Source organism: Nomascus leucogenys, chromosome 4 (assembly GCF_006542625.1).
Source record: "Nomascus leucogenys isolate Asia chromosome 4, Asia_NLE_v1, whole genome shotgun sequence".
NCBI classification, from domain to species: domain Eukaryota; kingdom Metazoa; phylum Chordata; class Mammalia; order Primates; family Hylobatidae; genus Nomascus; species Nomascus leucogenys.
The window spans coordinates 59,576,731-59,597,791 of NC_044384.1; the positions used below are offsets into that span (position 1 = coordinate 59,576,731).

Genomic DNA, 21,061 nt, shown 5'->3' on the forward strand with positions numbered 1-21,061 from the left:
AATGCTGGCTGTCAGCCACCAGGTCCCCACACCCCCCTCTACTGCTGCCTGCGCCTTCCGCCATCCCGTCTCCTCTTTCTCCTTCTCCTGCAGTTCCCTACCTACTGCCAAAACCTCTCAGGGGAGAAAAAAACACCAGAGCAATTATCTGTATTTCCTTTTGGGGGCTGCAGTGTGTCTGTCTTTCCTCTGTGCATAGGGAAAGTCAGCGTCGTGCAGCTCCCAGGAGCCTCCTAAGCGTTTGTGAGAGGAGTTACCTTTCCCTCCAGCTTGGCCCACAAGTCCCACACCGCGTTTAGGACGGCCGCTGTCGCCAGGTGCACCACGCCCTTCTCTGGACCAATCTGGTTAGGAAGCAAAGTACAACAGCACTTTTTAGAAATGAAAAAGAGGGCTGGGTGTGATGGCTCACACCTGTAATCCCAGGACTTTGGGACCAAGACCAGCCTGGCCAACATGGTGAAACCCCATCTCTACTGAAAATAGAAAAATGAGCCAGGCGTGGTGGTTTGTGCCTGTAGTCCCTACTCGGGAGGCTGAGGTGAGAGGATCACTTGAACCCAGAAGGTGGAGGTTGCAGTGAGCCAAGATCCCACCACTGCACTCCAGCCTGGGCAACAGAGCAAGACTCTGTCTCAAAAAAAAAAAAAAAAAGAGAGAGAGAAAGATATTTAGGTCTTCCATCCAGGGACACATCTCAAGAATTAAAAGGCAGCAATAGAAACCCATCTAAAGGTTAAGTTTAAAAAAAAACAGTTGCTAACCTACTGAAGAGTTTTAAGAATAGTAGGAAAAACACCTGTGTTTTCCTCTCTTCTCTCTCTCTCTCTCTATATATATATACATATATATGTATGTATGTATATGTATGTATATACATATAACACACACACACGTACTTCTTTTTTTCTGAACCATTTGAGTAAAGCTGCAAATATCATGCTCTTTTAACCCTAAATACATTAATATAGTTCTTGAAAACAAGGATATTTTCTTACATAACCTTAGTACAATGATCACACTCAGGGAATACAACATTGATAGAATATTGTTATCTAAAGGCCAGTCCATACTCAAATGTCACCAGTTTTTTCCAATAATGTATTTTATTTTACCCTAATCCATATCCCATCTGGGATCACGTATTGCATTTAGTCGTTATGCCTCTTTAGTCTCTTTTTACCTGGAATAATTTTTCTTCTTTTTTTAAAAATGTTATTAGCATTTTAAAAGAGTACAGGCCAGTTGATTTGTACAGCACCCCTCAATTTGGGTTGATCTGGAGTTCCTTCATGACTAGATTCAGGTAATACATTTTTTGGCATCAATACTACATAAGTGATTATGTCATTTTGTTTTATTATTAGGATTGTTAACTTTTACCACTTGGGTAACTTAGTGTCCATTTGGTTTCTCCACTGTGAAGTTACCATTTATTTTCCAAGTAAGGAGGTTATTATTGTCCCAAAATTTGGGCATCCCTTGATGACACTTGCCTCAATTAATTGTAGCTATGACAGTTATGGTGATTTTCTGATATTATCATTCCATTTATATTTATTAGATTTTAATCAGCTGTAATGGTGGGCTTGACCTTGTTGTTTATTACCTCCTTGAACACTTTTTATTTTATTATTTTTATTTTTAAAAAGTACAGATGGCGGTCTCAACTATGCTGCCCAGGCTGGTCTTGAACTCCTGGCCTTAAGTGATTCTCCTGCTTCAGCCCCAAGGTGCTGGGATTATAGGCGTGAGCTACTGTGCCCAGCCGATTGTTCATTATCTGAATGGACTCATGGATTTTGTTCAATGGATTATAAGCCATTACGATCATATTTATTTGGATGCTCAAATTGTCCCAGATTCAGCCAATGGGAACTTCTTCAAGGTGACATCTTTCAAGGTAAGTTTAATATTCTCTGTATAAAGTAAAAGATGAAATCCCAGGCACTATTGAAAGTATGTTCTCTTGTGCCCTTCTCAGTTCATGGATGGGAGACTGAGCTGGGTTAGGAAAAGACAAAATCCGGTATCATGGGACAAAGGCCAAGGTCAGGGTATTGAATTCACCTTACTGTGTTGGAATCCTTTCTCCAGAGCCTCACTTTTTCATGCCTTGAATTTATAGTTCAAATACCAAACACATAAAAGGTACAAGGTCTTCCATCTTTTTAAATTTCCTCTTCTCTTACTGTTTTCTCTTTAATGACCTTCTCTTACATCGCTCTCTTTTTTTTTTTTGAGACAAAGTCTCACTCTGTCTCCCGGGCCCAAGTGCAGTGGTGCGATCTCGGCTCACTGCAAGCTCCGCCTCCCAGGTTCACGCCATTCTCCTGCCTCAGTCTCCTGAGTAGCTGGGACTACAGGTGCCCGCCACCACGCCTGGCTAATTTTTTGTATTTTTAATAGAGACGGAGTTTCACCATGTTAGCCAGGATGGTCTCGATCTCCTGACCTCGTGATCCGCCTGCCTTGGAATCCCAAAGTGCTGGGATTAGAGGCGTGAGCCACCACGCCCAGCCTGACCTTCTCTTATATCTCTAATACTACTCACATTATTTCTCCATAAAAAGATTGCCCATTTAGTACTTTATCCTCTAGACCACTTTCCAATTCAGGGAGGAGGAGATGAGGTCCTTAGAGAAGAGATAGCTCTCAGAACCCAAATCTCAGGACCTTATCTCCTTAGTAGAACATTTTATTCAGCTAAATTTGGGCTTGAGTCATTTACATCATCAGTCTTACTTATTTTGAGTTGTCTACCTCAAAATACTGATGATCTAAATGACTCAAGCCCAAATTTAACTGAATAAAATATTCTACTTTAAAATTATAAACCCATCTCTAGGCCGGGCGTGGTGGCTCACGCCTGTAATCCCAGCACTTTGGGAGGCTAAGGAAGGTGGATCACTTGAGGTCAGGAGTTTGAGACCAGCCTGGCCAACGTGGCCAAACCCCATCTCTACTAAAATTACAAACATTAGCTGTTCATGCCTGTAGTCCCAGCTACTCAGGAGGCTGAAGCAGGAGAATTGTTTGAACCCAGGAGGCGGAGGTTGCAGTGAGCTAAAATTGCATCACTGCACTCCAACCTGGGTGATAGAGTGAGACTCCATCTCATAAAATAAATAAATAGATAAATAAACAAACCCATCTCTATCTTCACATTTGTTGCACTCAAAGGATACCTCAGACCTTGATAATATTACTTATGTAAGCATTTTACAAAATAGGTCCCTTACCCATCTGAGCTGCCCATCACTTGTGAGCTGCCTATAGAAGCCTCTGAAGTCACCAACAATGTCCTTGAGGTCCTTGTTGAGCACATGGTGGGCGAGGGCATTCACAGCACAGACAACTATTTAAAAAGGATTGAACTCTTGTTTATGTTTTTATATTAGGTCAAGAAATTAACACCTGAGAACAACACAAACAAACAAATGTGAACATTTTATGAAAAAATTAAATCTAGGCCAGGCGCGGTGGCTCATGCCTGTAATCTCAACACTTTGGGAGGCCAAGGCGGGCGGACCACTTGAGATGAGGAGTTCCAGATCAGCCTGGCCAACACGGCGGAACCCTGTCTCTACTGAAAATACAAAAATGAGCAGGGCGCAGTGGTGTGCGCCTGTAATCCCGGCTACTCAGGAGGCTGAGGCAGGAGAATCGCTTGAACCCAGGAGGCAGAGATTGCACCATTGCACTCCAGCCTGGGCAACAAGAGTGAGACTCCATCTCAAAGGTATATTCTTTTTAAAATTGCATCGAATATGTTTTCTTTTCTTTTCTTTTTTAGGCAGGGTCTCACTCTGTCACCCAGGCTGGAGTGCAGTGGCATGATCATGGCTCACCGCAACCTTGACCTCCCCGGCTCAGGTAATCCTCCCACCTCAGCTTCTTGAGTAGCTAGGATTACAGGCATGTGCCGCCACATCTGGTTAATTTTGGTATTTTTTGTAGAGACGCAGTTTCGACATGCTGCCCAGGCTGGTCTCAAATTACTGCGCTCAAGTGATCCACCCGCCTTGGCCTCCCAAAGTTCTGGGATTGCAGGCATGAGCCACTGTGCCTGGCCCCATATGTTTTCTGTGGTTGTCATAAGAAATATTACACAAGTAGAACATGTGTTAATCCATATACTGAGCTAAACTTCCTCAGTAGAGAACACATTGTGATTGGCTGTCACGTGAAAAACAGAATCATAGACTGACAAGTTTAAATAATGTTCCCAAATTATTTTCCTATTCACTTCGTAAAGTGTTTGAACAATCAGATTCAAAACCAAACCATGCCAGTTCATGTTCCTAAGGAATAAGAAGGCTGACTTACTAGAATTTTTAAAAAGAGAAATGCCTTTTCATTATTGACAAGTATAGAAAATGCCTTGAATTCATAACATAAACTATTAAACATTAAATAAAATGAATTTGCAATTAGCATACTATTTATATGTAAAATGTTAAAATATATGAAAATACTGTCTTAACAAACATGAAACTTCTTACTATTGACTTTCTTATGATATACTACATTTTTCATAAGTAATTTGAAGGTTAAACTTAATTTGGGTCAGCATTACCATCAATTATTTATTTTTGGTACCTTTAATTATTATTATTATTTTTTAGAGACAGGGTTTCACTCTGTCACCCAGCCTGGAGTGCAGTGGCGGGATCTAGGCTCATTGCAATCTCCGCCTCCTGGGCTCAAGTGATCCTTCCACCTCAGCCTCCTGAGTAGCTGGGACCACAGGCTCGAGCAGCCATGTCCAGCTAATTTCTTGTATTTTTGGTAGAGACAGGGTTTCACCATGCTTCCCAGGCTGGTCTCGAGCTCCTGAGCTCAAGTGATACACCTGCCTCGGCCACCAAAATTGCTGGGATTACAGGCGTGAGACACTGCACCCAGCACCTCACTGTAATCTTGAATGCCCAGCTTCAAGCAATCTTTTTGTCTCAGCCTCCTGAGTAGCTAGGACCTACACGCAACACCACACCAGCTAGTTTTTAAATTTTTTGTAGTGACAAGGTCTTGCTATGTTGCATGGGGCAGGGGGGGTGGGGAGGTTCTGGAACTCTGGGCTCAAGCAATCCTCCCACCTCGGCCTCCGAAAGTGTCGGGATTACAGGTGTGAGCCACCATGTCCTGTGGTATTTTACTTTGAAAGGATTTCTTGGACCTGGCACTCACTCCCATAATGCCAGCACTTTGGGAGGCTGAGGTGGGTGGATCACTTGAGGTCAGGAATTTGAGACCAGCCTGGGCAGTGTGGCAAGACATCATCTCTACAAAAAATACAAAAATTAGCCGGTTGTGGTGGTGCGCCTGTGGTCCCTGCCTCTCGGGAGGCTGAGGTAGGAGGATCACTTGAGGTAGGAGGATCACTTTAGCTTTGGAGGCACAGGTTGCAGTGAGCTGAGATTGTGCCACTGCACTCCAGCCTAGGTGACAGAGCTGGGCCCTGTCTCAAATAATAATAATAATAATAAAAAGGCTTTCTTGTGTTATTTAAGATGGTGAATAAGTAACCCTTTGACCCTTTGCCAATTCTAGGAAACATTTAGCCTATGTTGTGTAAATGGCCACAATAATTGAATCAAGCCATCAACTTAGCTTCAAAGAAAGGAATGTATTCCAAAACGTTTTGATAAATTTGTTTGGTGCTGCCGTGGATTCAATAGTAAAAGTTTTCGGTCATTTAATAGGACAGTTGTAGAGGTACAGTTTTACTATCAATAAGATCTTGAGAAGGACAGTTTGAAAGTGGTGCCCCAGGCTGGGCGCAGTGGCTCATGTCTGTAATCCTAGCACTTTGGGAGGCCAAGGCGGGTGGATCACCTGAGGTCAAGAGTTTGAGACCAGCTTGGCCAACATGGTGAAACCCCATCTCTACTAAAAATACAAAAATTAGCTGGGCATGGTAGCGGGTGCCTGTAATCCCAGCTACTTGGGAGGCAGAGGGAGGAGAATCACCTGAACCCAGGAGGTGGAGGTTGCAGTGAGCTGAGACCATGCCATTGCACTCCAGCCCGGGCAACAAGAGTGAAACTCCGTCTCAAGAAAAAGAAATAAAATGATGCCCCAAGCTTTTAGCACATGCCTGGCTAAGGGTGAAACAGCTCTCGGATGATTGCACACTTTTGGTCAGATATAGCATTTAGGGCTGAACCAGCCATTCCAGGTTCTCTAGGGCTTTTGTTAATGGGATACACAACCATTCTGGTTCAGACATTCATTCCCTAGAATTGTGAGAAGACAGAATCCTCCTCACTTCTTGAAGGTTGATGCTCTTGAATTAAAGAAAATCTGAAGTAAGTCAGTGACTCACAGTGAGGTACGTTATTATTGACATCAAACCACCGTCTCAGGGATTTGATCGTTGCTATAAATCACTGACTGAAGCATACCTCTGCTTCATGTCACAATACCAAATGCACTTAACAAAAGCTAAGGATGATCTCATTTTTATGACTCTCAGAGTGCACAAGCAGCACTTATGTATTCATCTACAGTGTATGGATTTTTCTTGCTCAACAGGAAACTAGAATTTGTTGCATTCAATAGAAATTTGGGTTGTGAGGCCAGGCACGGTGGCTCATGCCTGTAATCCCAGCACTTTGGGAGGCTGAGGCGGGCGGATCACCTGAGGTCAGGAGTATGAGACCAACCTGATCAACATGGTGAAACCCTGTCTCTACTAAAAATACAAAAATTAGCTGGGCGTGGTGGCGCATGCCTGTAATCCCAGCTACTTGTGGGGGCTGAGGTATGAGAATCGCTTGAACCTGGGAGGCAGAGGTTGCGGTGAGCCAGCCAAGATCATGCCATCGCACTCCAGTCTGGGCGACAAGAGCGAAACTCCGCCTCAAAAAAAAAAAAAAAAAAAAAGAAATTTTGGCTGTGGCAGGAAATTGACTTGGAAAAGAAAAAAAAGGCCCTTGAAAGCAGCTTCTTGGCAACTAAACCCAGGAGGTTTTCTCTTGTGATTCTATCTGCTCAGGGACTTCAATTCTCTGGAGCCTCTAGCACTGGAAGGACATTGAGTAAAGTCTGTGGATGACTTGTGGGTGTCTGAAGTAAGAGTGGTGTCATAAACTCTTAAGGCTGGGTTTTTTAAAATTTTGTCTATTTAAAAATTCTTTCTTTGTATATCTTTTTCTATATTTTTTTAAAAAACTAACTTAGTCTACATTGTACATATTATTATACATGTGTCCAAACCTAAGAGTGACCCCTATTGTAAACTACAGACTTTGGGTGATCATGATGTGCCAATGCAGGTTCATCAGTTGTACCAAATGGGCCACTCTGGGCAGAATGTTGATAATGAGGGAGGCTGTGCCTGTGTGGGGACAGGGGTATGTGGGAAATCTTTGTAACTTCCATTCAGTTTTGCTGTGAACCTAAAACTACTCTAAGAAAATAAAGTCTTAAAAAAAAAAAACAAGGCTGGCCACGGTGGCTCACGCCTGTAATCCCAGCAGTTTGGGAGGCCGAGGCGGGTGGATCACCTGAGTTCAGGAGTTCAAGACTATGCTGGCTAACGCGGTGAAAACCCATCTCTACTAAAAATACAAAAAAATTAGCTAGGTGTGGTGGCAGGCACCTGTAGTCCCAGCTACTAAAGAGGCTGAGGCAGGAGAATGGCGTGAACCCGGGAAGCAGAGCTTGCAGTGAGCCGAGATCGTGCCACTGCACTCCAGCCTGGGTGACAGAGCGAGACTCCGACTCAAAAAAAAAAAAAAAAAAAAAAATTAGCTGGCGTGATAGTGGGCACCTGTAATCCCAGCTACTCAGGAGGCTGAGGCAGGAGAATTGCTTGAACCCAGGAGGCGGAGGTTGCAGTGAGCCGAGATCACACCACTGCACTCCAGCCTGGGTGAAAGAGTGAGACTCTGTCTCAAAAATAAATAAATACATAGATAAATAAATAAATAAATAAAATAAAACAGAAACAGGCCAGGCATGGTGGCTTATGGCTTATGCCTGCAATCCCATCACTTTGGGAGGCTGAGGCAGGCAGATTGCTTGAGTTCAGGAGTTCAAGACCAGTCTGGGCAAAATGACGAAACCCTGTCTCTACAAAAAATACAAAAATTAGCCCAGCATGGTGGCAGGCACCTGTAGTCCCAGCTACTTGGGAGGCTGAGGCAGAAGAATCGCTTGAATCTGGGAGGTGGTTGTTGCAGTGAGCAGAGATTGTGCTACTGCACTCCAGCCTGGGCAACAAGAGTGAAACTCCATCTCAAAAAAAAAAAAAAAAATTTTTTTTAAAGAAAAACAAAAAACAAAAAAACCCCAGGTCAGGTGTGGTGGCTCACACCTGCAATCCTACCACTTACAGAGGCTGAGGTGGGTGGATCACCTGAGGTCAGGAGTTTGAGACCAGCCTGGCCAACATATAGTGAAACGCTGTCTTTCCTAAAAATACAAAAATTAGCTGGGCATGGTGGCACACATCTGTAGCCCCAGCTACTTGGGAAGCTGAGGCAGGAGAATCATTTGAACCTCGGAGGTGGAGGATGCAGTGAGCCAAGATTGCACCACTCCACTCCAGCCTGGGCAACACAGCAAGACTCTGTCTCTCAAAAAAAAAAAAACCATTTAGCTAGGCATGGTGGCTTGTGCCTGTGGTCCCAGCTACTCGGGAAGCTGAGGTGGGACAATCATTTGAGTCTGGAAGGTCAAGGCTGCATGAGCCATGATTGCACCACTGCACTCCAGCCTGGGTGACAGGGGAAGACCTTATCTCAAACAAATTAATAAATAATAAAAACTTTTAAAACATAAAGAAAAAAGGGATAAAAATGAATATTAATTAAGTAAATTTAATAAAGTCATGCTTTTAAAAAATACCCAACCAAAAACTACATTGGTGTATTCTATACATTTGAAAAACAACCCTCTCTCTCTGTCTCTGTCACACACAAACACTCTCTTCACAGTAACCCTATTTTTTTTAAATCATAAACGGATGATTAGGTAAGTAAGCAGAAGAACCAGGATGAGCTAATGGAATTTTTCATCTTTAGTGTGAGTGCTATGTAACACATTTAGTGAGACTGCAGTGAGTCACCTGAAATATGTAGCAAGGTTAAAGTTAAAATGGGTTCTGTCATGTTGCGGTCTGAAAAAGGCGGAAGCCAAAACCCTTAGCACAAAAGAGTCATTAATTAAAGTCATGGAGAGATGGAAATTGATGTACCCATGCCTGAGACATCCACCAGGACAGCGGTGTGGGGCTGGGAATGGGGGAGGGGAGGGGAAGTGAAGGCCCTAAACACTGAGCTCAGCACCCATCCCAGAAGAGCTTCTTATCTGTCTTAGTGCCCAGGGCCCCTCCACGAGTGTGCCCAAGTCAGCAAAGTTTAAAGTCTTGGCTGTTAACACAGAGTGGGTCCAATGGCCTGTCTAACATATCTTGTAAGCTCACTGAGTTTTATGCAACCTTTGGGGGCTGTGCTGTAGGGTTTGCAGTATGGAGAAAGACAGTGGCTTCATAAAGTACTCAACTTACAAACAAGGGACAATTAAAGTTGCAGAATAAGCAGAAACACAGCTCACAGCTTTATCTTAGTAAGTGGTTACTACTTTGGGGAAAACTTTAACAGTAAATTGTTTACTTAATGGAGAAAAGGGGGACTGATTCACAGTATGGTCTCCTCTCTCTGCCTGGCAAATTCCTGTTTGCTCTTCGAGACTCACCTCAAAGCATTACTTCTGCTCTGAAGCCTTCCCTGAGCCTTTTGGACAGAGTGATGTTACCCCGATATGGTTTAGACATTCTGCACAAATTTCATGTTGAAATGTAATCCCCAGTGTTGGAGGTAGGGCCTGGTGGGAGGTGATTATTAGATCTTGGAGGTGGATTTCTCATGAATGGTTTAGCACCATCCCATTGGTACTGTCTTTGAGATAGTGAGTGAGTTCTCGTGAGATCTGGTGGCTTAAAAGTGTGTAGCACCTCCCCATTCCCTTTCTCTTGCTCCTTTCGACATAGGACGTGCCTGCTCCCCCTTCACCTTCCACCATGATTGTAAGTGTCCTGAAGCCTCCCTAGAAGCTGAGTAGCTGGCATCATGCTTTCTGTAAAACCTGCAGAACCATGAGGCAATTAAACCTCTTTTTCTTTATAAATTACCCAGTCTCTGGTACTCCTTTATAGCAATGCAAAAACAGCCTGGCTGAGTGGTGGTTCATGCCTATAATCTTAGCACTTTGAGAAGCCAGGGTGGGCAGATCATTTGAAGTCAGGAGACCAGCCTGACCAAACATGGTGAAACCTCATCTCTACTAAAAATATAAAAACTAGCCCGGCATGGTGGTGTGTGCCTGTAAACCCGGCTACTCGGGAGGCTGAGCCATAAAAATTGCTTGAACCTGGGAGGTGGAGGTTGTAGTGAGCGAGATTGCACCACTGCACTCCAGGCTGGGCGACAGAGCAAGGCTCTTGTCTCCAAAAAGAAAAGGAAAAAAAAAAAAAAAAAAAAAAAAAAGAACAGCCTAATATATCCTCTCTCTGTAAAACTTGTACATAATTTAAAAAAATAGTAATTCTCAGACTGCACTATGATGATTTCTTTTATGTCCACTTCCCCAATAAGTTTGTGTGCTCCTTGTATGTGAGATTCTGTCTTCTTTATCCTTCTTTATCTTTTTTTTTGGATGGAGTCTCACTCTTTCACCCAGGCTGGAGTGCAGTGGTGCAATCTCGGCTCACTGCAAACTCCAACTCCCAGGTTTAAGCAATTCTCACGCCTCAGCCTCCTGAGTAGCTGAGATTACAGCCACGCATCACCACGGCCAGGTAATTTTTGTATTTTTAGTAAAGACAGGGTTTCACCATGTTGACCAGGCTGGTCTTGAACTGCTTGACTCAAGCGATCTGCCCGCCTCAGCCTCCCAAAGTGCTGGGATTACAGGCGTGAATTACCATGCCCGGCCTATCTTTCTCTTTTTAAAATTACTTTGGTGCCTGATGCATGGCAGCACTCAGGAGAAGTCTGCAGAAGGACTGACTTGCTGGACAACTGACTGCCAGTCCTGTGAAGAGCAGAAACAGCAGCCACCTGGGCAGTGTCCAATGAAAGTTCAAGGAAGGTTCCCTTGCCATTCACACATACACACACTCACAAACTCACACACTTCTTTTATATGCTTAACAATTTAAAATCTCTCAATGGGCCAAGATTTTTTTCTACAACTACTGAGAGCGCTGATGGTGCAAATATCCACAGGAAAGGTATCACACTACCACTGAAGTTAGAGAAACTCCTTTCCCTCCTTCTAGACCCTTACCCTTCAATCTATCATAATTTGGCTTCAGGCCCTAATAATCTACTGAAATTGATCTGGCGAAGGCCACTGTTTTGTATTTCTTGAATTTTATACCATGTGTAGGTATTATGTATTCAAAAAGAGTTGCATTTAAAAGTTCTGAAGAGAAAGTGCTCCGGGCAGTCAGGTGGTTCTGCCATGACTTGCTGGGTAGCTGCCTGTGCCTCAGTTTTCTTCTCTCTAAAAAATGAGATGGCTCAAGATCACCATTGAGATCACATTCAGCTCTGAAAAAAGTTATGTTCTGTGTCTTCTGTTTAACAAAATAGAAAATGCAAATAAAAAAAGAATGATGTATACACAGCTCAGTATGCATCTTAAAGAATCTGCCCTTCCCCAAAGGAGACCTCCGATATTGGGTGGGGCCAAAGCCCTTTTTCGCCATGAAAATAGTGAACTTGAAACCGATTTGGTGTGAAATATTTTGAAAAGGCCAGGTGTGGTGGCTCACACCTGTAATCCCAGAACTTTGTGAGGCTGAGACAGGAGGATCGTTTGAGGTCAGGAGTTCGAGACCAGCCTGGCCAACATGGTGAAACCCCGTCTCTATTAAAAATACAAAACTTGGCTGGGCATAGTGGTGGGCGCCTGTAATCCCAGCTACTCGGGAGGCTGAGGCAGGAGAATTGCTTGAACCCAGGAGGCAGAGGTGGCAGTGAGCTGAGATTGCGCCACTGCACTCCAGCCTGGGCGACAGAGTGAGGCTCTGTCTCAAAAATATATACATATATATATTGAAAAGCGAGTAGACTCGCTGTGCACATCACAATGAGCCTTTTTTGCTGTGGGAACTCATGTCTCCTCCCTTTCATTGCCCTTGGTTACTCGCCCGCTGCAGGTTGTCAAAGCTCGACAGTGGCCCCGGGTGAAAGGCAGGTGAAAAACATCCTTGTAGCTGTCATTGGACACAGAGAAACAGACTAAGAGCCAATGATTTTCTAACAGGCTAGAGATGACTGCAAGGAGAGAGGCCAAATTCTGTCACTTTTAAATTTCTCCCAGTGAAATAAATAACAAACCATGAAACGCTGTTTTTACTCACTTTGAGTGGTGTAAATACAGAGAAAAACAAGATCAGAACTGAATCTAAATCAAGATTCTAATGAATCTAAGAATCTAAATTAGAATCTTATCTGAAAATTAAGCATTCTGGAACCTCGAGAGAATCTTCAACTCACCAACTTCAGTGCCTTTTCCCAGAGTGAAGGTAATTCCACACCCCTTGATTCCATCTTCTGCATCAGTTTCTATGACGACATAGGCAGCTGAGTAGTCAGGGTCCGTGTGCTGCAGGAGAGAAATTCCCCGCTGAAACAATGCCAGTGTGAGAAACCCGAAAAGAACCATGAGAATGATGTCACGTGAGGACAGACAATGCCACAGGGGCCATGCTACAAGAGCTCCCATAGAAGAAACTGTTGTTATACCCCAAAGAAAACAAAGGGCTCTGAATGGAGAAAAGGAATGTCCTCCTGAAAGATCCAAAGTGTTTCAACAAGAGCAATGTATATATATATATATATATATATTTTTTTTTTTTTTTTTTGAGACAGTCTTGCTCCGTCACCTAGGCAGGAGTGCAGTGGTGTGATCTCAGCTCACTGCAACTGCAGCCTCCCAAGTTCAAGCGATTCTCCTGCCTCAGCCTCCCGGGTAGCTGGGATTATAGGCACGTGCCACCACACTTGGCTGATTTTTGTATTTTTAATAGAGACAAAGTTTCACCTTGTTGGACAGGCTGGTCTTGAACTCCTGACCTCAGGTGATCCGCCTGCCTCGGCCTCCCAAAGTGCTGGGATTACAAGTGTGAGCCACCGCACCTGGTTGCAATGTATACATTTTTATCACCCATTTTCAATTAGGTCAAAAAATGAGGCTTAATTTTATTTATTTTTTTATTTTTTAAATATAAAAAAATACAGATGGAGTCTTGCATGTTGCCCAGGCTGGTCTCAAACTCCAGAGCTCTAGTGATTCCCCCGCTTGGGCCTTTTAAAGTGCTGGGATTACAGGCATGAGCCATCATGCCCAGCAGGGGCTCAATTTTAAGCCAAGGAGTTTTCACTCGCAGCTATCTCTGTTAGCTCTTTGAACAAAGTTACATTCACAAGCAGCCTCAAATTGAACAAGCCAAAGGTTCAGAAAACTGTTGCATAAAATTGGAGTGATCTCACTTACAGCAGTTTATAGCAGGGCTGAAAATACATTGGCAAAAGTTCAGACACCAGTGGGGGAAAATGAAGAAGTAAAGCTTCGAGATTAATTCACTCATTTTTTGTTTTGTTCTATGTTGTGGAATAATGGAGACCCCAAAAAGCCAGGCAGAAGATCTGAATGCATTCATAAAGAAGAATTTTGCATAAGGCTATGACAATTTATTACTGTTATTATTCTATAATATTTATTGTGCCAAACACACTATATTCTAAGAGCTCTACATGGTTTAATTTAATCTTATAACAGTATTATAAACTAGGTGCTCTTATCCTTATTAGAGAAGAGGAAATGAAGTTTTAAGGAGGTTTAGTAATTTGCAAAAGGTCACACCACAAGTAAATAATGTTTTATTATTATTATTATTATTATTTTTGAGACTGACTCTCACTCTGTTCTCCAGGCTGGAGTGCAGTGGCATGATCTTGGCTCACTGCAACCTCTGCCTCCTGGATTCAAGCGATTCTTCTGCCTCAGCCTCCCAAGTAGCTGGGATTACAGGCACCCACCACTATGCCCACTTTTTTTTTTTTTTTAGTAAAGACGGGATTTTGCCATGTTGGCCAGGCTGGTCTTGAACTCCTGACCTCAGGTGATCCACTTGCCATGGCCTCCCAAAGTGCTAGGATTATAGGTGTAAGCCACCATGCCCAGCCACAAGTAAATATGAAGGCAGACTTTAAATCCCTGTATTGGGGGTGTCGTGGCTGAGGGAGCTGTATGTGATGGCTGGGAGCCCTGAGTCTGGTGTCACAGCCCAGTGGCAGGAAATCAGTGTGATGCATCGCTGAGCACCAACTACGTGTCAGAGCTGGTGCAGCTTGCTAGGGGGTTACAGATATGTCTGCCCTTGAGGAGGTTACATTTGAGAAGACCTGGTTATAGGACGGGCATGGTGGCTCATGCCTGTAATTCCAACACTTTGGGAGGCCAAGACAGGAGGATTGTTTGAGCCCAGGAGTTCGAGACTAGCCTGGGCAACAAAGCGAGACCCCATCTCTAAAATAAATAAATAAAAAGCCATGGTTAAAAAAAAACCTTAATAATACAAGGCAGAACATGATAAGGCCTGGGAGAGATGCAAACTATGAACGACCAGCAGAGAGCACTGTTAGCTGAATGTGCTTCTTGAAGAGGGAGAAGGCTTTACGATGAAGACAGAATCTGAGCTGGCCGGTCGAAGAAGGGGAGCTCCTCAGCAGTGGGAAGGGGAGTGAAGGGTCTGGGAGGGAGGAATATCTCGGGCGAGGTAGCAGCAGCAGTGCAGAAAGTAAAGAGGTCAGAAGAGGGAGAGACTGGAGTGTATTCAAGTGTTGGTGCCCATCCTGGGTTGGCCGAGCCATTGGGTTCCTGAAGGAGTTGAGCAATGAGGCTGAGAAGGAGACTCCAAGAATTAAAGACCCATAGGCAGTTTCTGGGTTCCAAGAAGAGGAAGTTTCTTGGAAGTTCCAAGAAGAGGAAGTTCTGGGTTCCAAGAAGAGGAATTAAAGACCCATAGGAAGTTTCTGGGTTCCAGGAATGGAAAATGGAAAACTTTCACTGAAGCCTCAGATGAGGGTCAACAGGATGAGATGAGCCAAAAGTGACTTGAAGCTTTTGGGTCCCTGTGATTAGCGGAATGATCCAAGATGGGTCAGGAGGGAGGGGCGGCAAGGTATGGAAGTTGACTTCCGATTTAGACAAACCGCGTTTAGCATGAAGGTGAAAAACCCAACAGGAAGTATCCAGACCTGTCAGTTAAGGAGGCAGATCCGGAAATGAGATCTGGGAGTCTCCGGCATAAAGGGTGGCACCGAAGTCAGAATGCGGAGAGGGTCTTCATGGGAGTGTGTAGGGAGACCGGAAAGATGCTGAGGCCTGAGCCTCAGAGAGGGAAAAAGGGGCCAGTGGAGGAAGAAGGAGCTGTCAGAAAGGCAGGAGGCCATGAGGGGAGAGAGCACACGAAGAGGAGGTGGCCGACAGCAGAAAATGTACCCGAGGGTAAGGACAGCCGAAGGAGAAATAACAAGGGCAATTCACAGAGAAGAAAGGAACAGAAGTAGATTTCAGAATAAGAAGGAGGTAAGCCTGGCGTAGTGGCTCATGCCTGTAATCTAGCACTTTGGGAGGCCGAGGCAGGTGGATCACCTGAGCTCAGGAGTTCGAGAACAGCCTGGACAACATGGTGAAACCCCGTCTCTACCAAAAATACAAAAATTAGCCGGGTGTGGTGGTGCACACCTGTAATCACAGCTACTCCAGAGGCTGAGGCACGAGAATCATTTAATCATTTGCACCTGGGAGGCAGAGGTTGCAGTGAGATGAGATCGCACCACTGCACTCCAGGCTGGGCGACAAGCGAGACTCTGTCTAAAAAAAAAAAAAAAAAGCAGGAGTCTTTAGCAGATTTTGAGGACAGCTTTATTGCTCTTTCTTGAAAATATCCTACTTCTGATCAGGGAGGCTCACTTTGCTGCTAAGTGCTGATGGTCCAGCATGCCTCGAGGGCATGTGAAGCCATCTCCATGGTGAACTGCAAAACAGCTCATTCTAATAAGAAGGCACATGAGAGTTGGCACACAACATACGCCCTATCTCCCCAAGATAAAATGCTTAAGTATTTATGAGCTTGCAATACTGGTGTTAGATAATGTCTCTTCACCCTGTGTTAGACACCACTCAGGCCCAGAGGCAAATTCCATTTCTTGAATTATTCTACAGTAAACCAGGCTGTCTTTTGAGACAGGGTATCTCTGTCACCCAGGCTGGAGTGCAGTGACACAACTACAGCTCACTGCAGCCTCGACCTCCTGGGCTCAAGAGATCCTCCCATCTCAGCCTCCTGAGTGGCTGGGACCACAGGTGCACGCAACTACGCCCAGCTAATTTTTGTATTTTTTTGTTGAGACGAGGTCTCACTATGTTGCTCAGGCTGGTCTCGAACTCCTGGGCTCAAGCGATCCACCTGCCTCGGCCTTCCAAAGTGCTGGGATTATAGGCTTGAACCACCAAGCTCAGCCAAACCAGGCTGTCTTAACATTTCACAAATTCAAAGTCAAGTCTAGATTAGGGATTCCTTCTGCTTCAGTTTCCTCAGAGTGAATAGTAATTACAGCCAACCCCTCCTTTTTTCTTTAGAAACAGGGTCTCACTGTGTCATCCAGTGCCCAGGCTGGAGTGCAGTGGCACGATCATAGCTCACTGTAATTGAACTCCTGGGCTCAAGTGATCCTCCTGCCTAGGCCTCCACTTAGGATTACAGGTGTGAGCCCTCATGCCTGGCCTATAGCCAACTTTACTGACGGCCTTCTCTGAGCCAGGCTCTTTACAGGTATCTCATTTACATGTATACAGTGAATATTATTATACCCATTTTACAGATGAGAAACCTAGGCTTAGAAAGATTGTGTGACTTAGCCACAGCTGCTAAAGCTTCACAGAGGCAAAGGCAGTTGCATGAGATCGAGTGTTTGGATTCTACAAGCCAGTAAAATTTCCAACATTTATTTTGAGTTTCATAAAGGATTGCCTGCTGGGTGTTCAAGTTATTTACCAACATCATATAAGAAAGGAAACATGAAGATTTTAAAGAGGATGACAGCCTGGGCCCTGTCTCTACAAAAAATACAAAAAGTAGCTGGGCGTCATGGTGCACACCTGTCGTCCCAGCTACTTGGGAGGCTGAGGTGGGAGGATTGGTTGAGCCAGGGAGGTCAAGGCTGCTGTGAGCCATGATAGTACCACTGCACTCCAGCTTGGGCAACAGATAAGAGACCCTGCCTCAAAATAAATAAATAAATAAATTTTAAAAATAAAATGGAATAAAATAAAAATTTAAAAATGCAGGATGAACTTAATCTCAAAAAGGACATTCTTTTGCATTTAATAACTTTAACGAGAGGTCTATTTTTAGAAAACATTTCAGGTACAAAAAGAGTACAGATAATGTAATGAACACCAGCTTGCCGTCCACCCAATTTAGGAAGTAAAACATTACAATGGGAATTAGAGACCTCGTGGTCCCCTCCGTGACCCCATTTCCTTCCCTCCCTACTGGTAACCATTTTCCTAACATTGCCGTTCCTCATTTCCCAGCATACTTTCACACATTAACTACATACCCATACAACTCTGCTTTTCCAGCGCGGCCAATCTCATCAGTGGACTAAGACGGACAATGAGGACCCAGTGGGGAACAGGCTCCCTGAAGACCCTGCACAGAACCCACTGTATGTGGTAAACACCGCTCTAGACGGGGGAGGGGAGGGAAGGCCTAACACTTTAACACCCTCAGTAAGCAAAAAAGACCTTCAATATTTAGGTAGGAGTCAGAGTTCCTGCCCTTACTTTATTACATCTCTTAAGACGAACTGGCATTTGCATCAATCCTTTCTAACCGTGTTTGCAGGTAATTTCATGAGAGCGCCCTCTCATGTGACGCAGTTATCACGCGCTTGGTTTCTCAACCCGACTGTGACACCTTCATTACGAGACCCAGAGAGGTCTGGAACTTCTCCAAGTCACACAGCAAGTTGTGGAAGCGGGATCACTACTCAAAACTCCCAGCCCCGGGCTTCCCGTTCTCCCTCACCGCGAACCCCGTCGCGTTCAGGGTACAGAGGAAGCCACCGAGCGCTGTGCTCTAGGGTTTCATTGGCGGGAACCCAACAAAATCATTTTGCTGCTATTGCCTATTATGCATTCTACCATTTCCAGCAAAATGTGAGTCGTAAAAGTAAAACCAGGATATTCTAAACTCCAGCAAAGAAAAAACCCAGGAGAGTGGAAAGTTTCTGGATACTTACACAATTGCTCCAAGGCATGAAAAGCGAGTGTCTCCCCCAGGCGCGCCTCCCACTTTACAGAAGCAATGGGTTCGAAGTCGGGAAGCTACCCGGGGCCTGCAGATCTGCAGTCGGTGGGGCGGGAGGGACCCGGGGCGCAGGCCGCGCTTACCATGGCGTCCGAGCCGTGGCCCCCAAGCGACGTGGGGAAGCGCACGTCCCGGACCGAGAGCCGGGAGATCCTGCCGCGCACCATGGCCCCTGCGCCCCGTAGCCGCGCCACCCGTGCGGTCATGACTGGTCGGGATACTGAGTGCGCGGCGGGAGGGCGGGAGCGCGGCGAGGCGGGGCACAGTCAGGGCATAGAGGGCGCTCATTGGCCGCGCGGCCGCACCCCGTGAACTTGGCCCCACGGGAGCTCCAGTCCCAGCTCCGGGCTCCCCGGGGCGCACTCCGCCTTCCGCCGTTCCCTTCTCAGCCTAGAAGGAGCTGACCCCGAGAGGGTTCGCTCAGGGCTCCCGGGGAACCTGGGCAGGCAGGAGGCCTCGCGCCAGGTCGGCCCTCCGCAGGACCCTGCTCTGCCCGGATTGAAGACTCGTGAAGGGACCTGCCTGGGAGCGGCGCCCTAGAGGGAGAAGTCGGGTCTGAGCGGGTGCATTAGCTCAGCGGCAGATTCCGGCCAGTGGCTAAGCTCCCGACCCGAGGCCGCTGGTTGTCACCAGCGTACCCAGGAGAGCAGTGCGCTAGAAAATGCTAGGTCTCTTTAAGTGCCCACAGCCTCAGTTTGCCACCTGATAAATTAAGAGGCAGGTCATCATTTATTACACCCGTACCGATGCAGATGAGGTACCCGTACCGTACCTCAGCCTGTAATCCCAGCATTTCGGGAGGCCGAGGTGGGCGAATCACCTGAGGTTAGTAGTTCGAGAACAGCCTAGCCAACATGGCGAAACTCTCTCAAAAATACAAAACTTAGCCGGGCATGGTGGCACACGCCTGTAATTCAAGCTACTTGGGAGATTGAGGCACAAGAATTGCTCTAACCTGGGAGGCAGAGGTTGTAGTGAGCCAAGATCGCACCGCTGCACTCCAGCCTGGGCGACAGAACGAAACTCTGGGGGGGGAAAAAAATTGGAGTTTTGAATATTCCCAAGATTTGGTATGCTCTCTCCACAGTTAACAGTCTTGTAACTTTACATGTAATACAATGTTGCATATATTGCTGAAGTTTTGTATACACAGCACTGAAAATGTTTTGTATAAACTGTCACTTTTATGTGATAATTTGAGTTTCCTATTTTTTACTGATACAGCTGTTGGTATAATGAGTATCAGTCAGGGTCTCAACTGGAAGCAGATGGCATGCTCAAATTAAGATAAATCAAGAGGCCGTGCAATGGCTCACACTTGGTAATTCCAGCACTTTGAGAAGCCAAGGTGGAAAGATTGCCTGAGCCTAGGAGTTTGAGACCTGCATAGGCAGCACAGCAAGACCTCATCTCTAGAAAAAATACAAAATTTGCTGGGCATGGTGGCCTGTGCTGTAGTCCTAGCTACTTGGGAGGCTGAGGTGGGAGGATCCCTTGAGCCCGTGAGTTCGAGACTGCAGTGAGCCATGATCGTGCCACTGCACCCCAACCTGGGCGAGAGTGAGACCCTGTCTTTAAAAAAAAAAAAAAAAAAAGGCAAATCAAGGATATTTATTTACAAAGAGGTGGGCAGGTTAGGAACCACAAGAATTAATGCAGTATTAGTAGCAGCAAAACTGTCATCACCCCTGAGGCAGAAAACATATGGAATGGAAGCTGCTACCAGTCTCCAAAAGGAGGTGTATGAGGGAGGCCATATTGAGAACGTCTGCTTGACTGAAGGACATAGCCAGCCCAGAGTCTCAAGGAGGGAGCCAGGGGGAATCGAGAGAGCAAGGGAGCCCCCAGATAAGTACAAGTCAGCCTTCCAGAAGGAGCAGGCAGAGTCTGGATGTGGAGGGCAAGCAGATGACATTGGGCACAGACTGCTTATTTTAATCAGAAGTATTCTTTTCCCTCTTAACAATTTGAAAATTAATCAGGACTATGGTCGCCAGTGGCAAAAACTCAACTTGATATAGTTTAAACAAAAAAAAGGAGATACTGAAAGACAGGGAGGAGCTGATTTTAGGGAAATAAATGCTACTGGGGCACAGTTTTTCAACTCTGCATGTTGGTTTCTTTTGTACCAAAATGGGAACCTGGTCTCCAGAAGCACTGGAATGGCACCCTTTGAGCAGTGTAATCAGACACAAGATAAGACTAATTTTCCAACTCCACACAGAAAGTTTAGAGAAAAACTTGATCTAAATGAAGACTTGCACAAATGGGATGAGAAGCCCGATGGAAGATGCAAATTTTTACCAAATTAGTTTATAGGCATAATGCTATCCCAACCAAAATCTCACATATTTTACAGGAATATGAAAAATAAAGGCTACAGTTAATCAAGAATTTGTCAGGATACTAAAATTTTAAGAAAAGGCATAGCAAAGGGAACTTACCGTATTGATTATTCAAATGCATTATCAAGTGACAGCAATTAAAATGCTTTGATGAAAGAAATACTTGGGCAAAACAGTGTATGTATAATAAAGGAAGGAACCTAAACCAGTGGACCAATGGGAATGAATTAACCAATAATTTGTGCTGAGAAAATTACCTATATGGGAAAAAAAATCATGCTAGACTCTTAAGTCACTTTTTTTTTTTTTGAGA

The 21,061-nt window shown here is 45.0% G+C and overlaps 1 protein-coding gene across 7 annotated transcripts in view; it reads right to left on the reverse strand.

The window, feature by feature from the left end:
* ENOSF1 (enolase superfamily member 1) overlaps nt 1-18,641 on the reverse strand; it is a 42,305-nt gene extending 23,664 nt beyond the window's left edge. For 3 of the 7 annotated variants that reach the window (XM_030810673.1, XM_030810676.1, XM_030810674.1), the window contains exons 1-4: nt 18,487-18,641; nt 12,516-12,624; nt 3,243-3,358; nt 258-344 (exon numbers count right to left, since the gene is read on the reverse strand). In XM_030810673.1, coding sequence (XP_030666533.1) covers nt 258-344; nt 3,243-3,358; nt 12,516-12,624; nt 18,487-18,609 — 435 coding nt within the window. In that variant the 5' untranslated portion in view covers nt 18,610-18,641. Of the gene's footprint in view, nt 1-257; nt 345-3,242; nt 3,359-12,515; nt 12,625-18,335 lie in introns of all 7 variants that reach the window. The other 4 variants (XM_030810677.1, XM_030810675.1, XM_030810679.1 and 1 more) reach the window with 4 other exon arrangements.
* Nucleotides 18,642-21,061: the final 2,420 nt, after the last annotated feature.